At 38.8% G+C, this 5,756-nt stretch overlaps 1 protein-coding gene across 3 annotated transcripts in view; it reads right to left on the bottom strand.

Moving 5' to 3' along the window:
• Positions 1-2,146: 2,146 nt before the first annotated feature.
• Sncaip (synuclein alpha interacting protein) overlaps positions 2,147-5,756 on the bottom strand; it is a 141,872-nt gene continuing 138,262 nt past the window's right edge. Inside the window, exon 11 of one of the 3 annotated variants that reach the window (XM_010627253.3) lies at positions 2,147-2,916. In XM_010627253.3, coding sequence (XP_010625555.1) covers positions 2,832-2,916 — 85 coding nt within the window. In that variant the 3' untranslated portion in view covers positions 2,147-2,831. The remainder of the gene's footprint in view (positions 2,917-5,756) is intronic. The other 2 variants (XM_010627251.3, XM_010627254.2) reach the window with 2 other exon arrangements.

Genomic DNA, 5,756 nt, shown 5'->3' with positions numbered 1-5,756 from the left:
TCACCTACCCTATGTCATCATGTTATTTATGCTTATTCTGTTTGAGAAAAAATATTCTCAAAATCTTACTTGAAGATCCTCTTTCAGAGTCTTATTCCCACTTCCACCCTCAGGACCCACATGCAGAGCTTCTTTGTTAGGGCTGAAGTCTTGACACTAATGTTTAATGAGAACGAGCTATGGGAATTCAATCTATCAAAGTGGCGATGGTTTAGTATCTTGTTAGCATTTCTAAAAAATGTTTTTAATTTGCTGTGTTGAACTTTGCCAATACAAGTCCCTTTAGAGGCATAAAAGAAGCCAGTATTTAAAAGATGCTGACAGATGTTGTGATTGTTTTTTATAATGGAGCCGAGTTTCCTATTCTGCTGCATGTAGCTAAGCATTCAGATAGGGCTTTACTTATTTTACTAGTCCAGTGGGAAGGACTTGGGCACGGGCCCCAAAGCTCTCCTTACACTCTGTCTCTAACATGTAAATGTGTCTCAACTCCTAAAGAAAAATAAGTTTCTGTTTTCATTTTTTAAATGCTGCACATAAGTTTGTGGTAAGGAAATTATCATCTACTAATTTCCAGCAGTCATAATATATCATTTCACAGGGATCTTGGACAGTCCAGATGTAGGTGCTGATTTAGGGGCCAGCGCTGTTAGAATCCTAGCAACATCATTAGACACAGAGTGTGCTTTCTTGTAGCTTGGCTGATCTGAATTCACTCAGCTTTCCTAATTTACCTATTGTGGTCTTTGTTCTTTTGTACCTAGAACTGTGGGACCTGAAATGTTACTGGCACTAAACAGTTGAATTACCAAGGTTTTCTAGAAAGATGATCTTTTTCTTTCAAACTTTTGAAACTGTCTTGGTTATGTTTAATTGGTCTGTCTTGCTTAAAAAAAAATCTCTACAGGACCCCAAGACTTCTTCATGTTAAAAAACACCACTTCAGAACAAAACTAGGACCTCTGGGGCCAGAGAAAAGGAGCACTCTTTGGGTCCTCTTTCTTTGCAGACCCCAGTTTGGGCCAAGTGCCAAAGGTTGCCTCATTGTGTGATTCGTATCTTGTCTGAACCAGGCAGAAGACATAGGCAATCAACCTCTCATATGTGCATGTCACATATTTTCTGTTAGAATCTCAAGCAACAGTAAAGTATGAGTGAGCAAAGGAAAAGGGCAGGTGAGGCCCAGGGTCCAAAATCAGACAGGGCGGCTCATCTGAGGATGACGTAGTATAAGAAAAGCAGAGCTACATATGACACCAGCAGCTCACAGGACCCAAATGAGGATGGAGAGAACTGGCTAAACTTCACATACATGTAGATCTGTAATTTGGAGGGGACCCAGCCCCTAGATGTGTACATAGGCCAGTTTTTGAGGGAGGCAACGTCCCCTGCCCAAGACCAAGTAATTGTTCAGAAGTACGGTCGTGCTTCCTGTGTTTCAGCCCAGTGGTCAATGAGCTGAGGAAATCGTGTGGTACAGGATGGAGAGGGTAGCATAGTGATGACAACAAGCAAACGGAGAGCAAAACCTACTCATGCTACTTACTAGTATTATGTTAGACATGGGACTTAAACTTCCTGAAGTTTAGTGTCCAAAGTTATAAAATAGGAGTAGTGATATCACCACATAGACACGTCTGGTACATAAACAACCCTCAAATCTTTCTTCTATGCCTCACTGTAGCTCATCCAGCCCATGTTGACCCATGTAAGATTTCCTCCAATTCAGATGTTTGACCTGCTCTGTGCACCAGGAGGCAGAGTGGCTCACATGTGACTGCGGTAAAACTGCTAGCAACTGTAATAGCATCCAGTGCCCCCTCTGACTGCTAAGAATACATTCTACTTTCAAACTGAAACTCGACAGGCCTTATACACACCATGCCAACACTTTGAAAATAACTCTTTAAGTTTCAACAGAAATACATTTTTACATGATAAGAGGAAACCTTCTAGAACTTAACTGCTCATGGAGATTTAAAAAGCTGCATCAATAAGGCTGTTAAGAATGTGGGCTCCACACTGTCTCCTAAAGGGATTAGACAAGCCTTGTAATGAATGTGTTGGAGCCAGAAAAGAGTGACTGGTGAAGGACTAAACTCTTAGTCGTCATTAGTATTTTCCCGTGTCAATGCTGCGATTTGAGAAAGCAAAATATATTGGCTTACTTCATACACTTGTCTGATCTTTAGTACTTAAATGAAATCTAGAATGCTTTACTTGACTCCCATGAGCAGAAAACTAAATGGGGCAGTTGGTTCTTGAAATCAAATATTGGCCGTCAAAATACCTTCCAAGTCCCTTTGAAGTCAGAATATCACAGATTTATTAGAAAGTAGGTGCCCCGAGCTTATAGGTGGCTGTTAACCTTGTTTTATTTCCTCTATACAAAAAGTAGAAATGACAGAAAAAAATACTCGACAGAAAACAATACCACTGACCTGGTCCCACTGAGGAGCTGAGCCAAAGCTGTCCATGTTATAGGGAAAGGGAAGTTCAACCAACATTAGCAAATACTCATGCAATCCGTGAAATACAAAAAGGTATCAGTGGCTTGGTGGAGGTACTGGGAGTAGATTGGATCAATCCAATGTTTAAAAATATACATTTCCTCAATCATGCTTTTAAACAGCACCTTAAAAAAAACAAATTAACATACAAATATCACCCCAAAATGTATCTTCTAGTCTAACCCTATAAATTTAAGGCATTCTGATATTCTGTTCTTCTGCTGGTGAAGGATTATTCTCATCATTCTGTTTCCACAGAAGATAGTCCAGTAATTTCCAACGGTGTCCAAAGAGCATCAGCGAGAGATATTAAAAAGTGATTTACAAAAACAGTTCTTTTGACTCTGGCTCAGCAATATGCTTTGTGCTGTAGGATTTCTTCATTTTTCTATTGATGTCATTATGCCTAAATAGAAGAGAAACCACAGGCCAAAATTAGATAAAACTACGGTCAAGTTACAAGACAATGTCACTGAACAGCTCACTAAAAATGGAAATGATCCACACACAAACCACACTGAAGACTGATTCATTCCAACAGGCAAATTATTCTTTTTTCATATAAACCACTCTTTAAACAATAAAAACAACAGTCATGTAATAACACACACTTACTAAACACATTGGAGTTCTGCTCCAGAAGTAGTTTCTCAATCATACTGATTGGAAGTGAGGTATTCTACAGCCAAGGGGGTTTTATCAAACAGATAGGTTGTACAGTATGATGTGTGTGTGTGTGTTTGGGGGGGTTCAAACAGAAGCAAGAGATGTTAATCTCTCATTTACATGGAATCACTGGTGACATTTTAAATTTTCCAATAAGCTTGAATCTTAACAGTCTAAAGAGTGCTTTTTTTTTAGTTGCACATTTACTGAATAGTAGTAACATCTAAAAGACAGCAAGTAGCGAAATCTGTGAGAAAAGAAGAAACAATAGGGAACAACAATGCTGTTTTCTTTTCAAAATTCGACACCTAATTAAGTCTGTGGACAAAGAAGACATTCAAAGTCTTGGAACAGCTTTTCATTTTACAATGAGTTTTCCTCTAGATAGGTGTCTTCATTTTCATAAGAGTTTGGTCTCATCCTGTTTTGAAGCTTTAAAAAAGAAGCCACCTCCTGATGGGGATAAGACCACACGCTACTTACTTTGTGTTGCTGTACGAGAAAAAGCAAATGGCTTCCGGCATTATTTCTCGCTAACATGAGGAGGATACACTCAGATGCAGGAGAACCCCAAATGTGGCTTATGGCCTCAAAATCTGCTTGCTCACTGTCATGGATTGGATAAGGTCTGAACGTGTCCAAGGGCTCAGAGACTGAAATTTCACTCCATTTTGGGGTATTAGGAAGGCGGAAATTTAATTCAACTATGATGTTCAGAGGTGGGGTTGTGGGGAGGTCATTAGGACTACATGAGACCAGCAGGGCGGAACCCCCATCGCTGAGACCTGGTGGCTTGTTAAGAAGAGACAAAGACCACAGGACACGTGGAAGTGTACTCCCTGTCTGTCATCATGTGATGACTTGGCCAGGAAAGTCACCACCTGGTGCTGGCTCTAGACCCTGGACATCTAGAACCAGAAGTCAGAATAAATCTTTTTAAGAAAATAAACTTACTGACTTCAGGCATTCAGGAAGACCACGTAGGCTATTGTCAGCATGCTGATAAATATTTAATTATCAACAAAATTATATGACTCATTCTTATTTCTATTTATTCCTCAGACTGAAACTTTACATTTATAAATGAGCAAGAGAGGGAAAGGGAAGAAATAAAAAGAAAAACCTAACTGGTGAAAAGATAGTCTAAAGACTTCCAATTACACATGTTGAACTGAATAGACATTTATCACCTTGCTTGTAAATAACACTAGAATGATAGATAGTAAATACATTTTAAAAGGACATAAACATACAAATAAGGCAAATGGGAGAGGAGATAACAAATGAGGATAGCATTTTATAAATGGGAAGATGGACAGACACTTGAAATTAATTTAACAGGAGAAAAATAGTAAGACTAGGTTTTCAGTTGGAGAGCCTCCAAAATGAATTTGTACTTCAAGATGGAGGAATACCAAATATTTCAGAGGATGACAGTCAACGTGTAACAGAAAGAAGCCCTCTCTATGTGCTAAGAACGACCTCCAACATGTTAGGTGAAAAAACAAACACGCAAAAGCATGTGTGCAGTATACTGCCTTTATTGTAAAAAGGAATATAAAATGAAATTTGCATATATAGTGCTATTAAAAGGGAACCAAGAAAAAAAAAACACTAAAGTGCTGCTGAAAATGAAGATTATTATTACAGAAATAAAAGGAAACAATAGCAAGATTGGAAGGTAAATTTCAGTAAATACCCTAGAATTAGGGGAAGCAAAAGTATAAGAGAGAAGAATAGTCAGAAAATCTAAGCATCGGGCTTGTGTGTCCAGTATTAGAATAAAGGGATTTCCAGAACGAATGACAGAGACATTGGAGGAGAAAACCTTTTTCAAATAAACTATATAAGACATTTCCCAACTGAAGCACAGTGGGTTCCAGGTCGGAAAAGCCCACTGTAAGCCCACGGCTGAGGAATGAAAACAGACCCATCTCACAGCAAAGCATCCAGAAGTCAGAGCAGCGGGATAAAAAGTAATTATAGCCGTTTCTAAGGGATCAGTATCAGAGAGAAATAGCATTTCTCAGCAGACGCACCGGACACTAAAGACAAGAAGCAATGCATTCTAGAACTGAAGAGAAAATAATTTCTATAAAGTTAGATAACATTCCATTCGCAGCCAAACACTCCTAACAATCCACAGACTTGGAAGATGTTTTCAGGGAAGGCATGCTTACCAACTAGAAAAAAAAAAAGAGGAAAAGACAGGTGATCACCAAATAGGGTCTACATAGGAAAGAAGCAGAAGGAATTCCTAGAACAATGCAGATGGGATTCCAGGGTGAGCCCCGCAGCAGTGCTTAGGCCTGAGGGTCAGTGAGACACATGAGTTGTCTGCATGCAACCAGGCAATGAAAGATGGCTTTGTCTTAGGCAAAGTGCTTAGAAATGAACTGTAAACTGAGATTAAAATAATTATTTTTGGGCAAAACATGAAGTTTTATGAGGAAAAATATAGCCTATCACACAGATCTGTCTTGATATTTACATAGCCATAATAGAAAAGTTCTGTTCAGAAAGTCCTTGACTATTTCCTCAAGAGTTTTACCTTTTTTTTTTTTTTTTTTTTTTTTTTAC

This window comes from Fukomys damarensis, unplaced genomic scaffold, assembly GCF_012274545.1.
Source record: "Fukomys damarensis isolate Sample0158 unplaced genomic scaffold, DMR_v1.0_HiC HiC_scaffold_3, whole genome shotgun sequence".
Lineage (NCBI taxonomy): Eukaryota > Metazoa > Chordata > Mammalia > Rodentia > Bathyergidae > Fukomys > Fukomys damarensis.
Note: the sequence above shows the minus strand (reverse complement) of the source record. Positions and strands in the feature narration are given on the sequence as shown.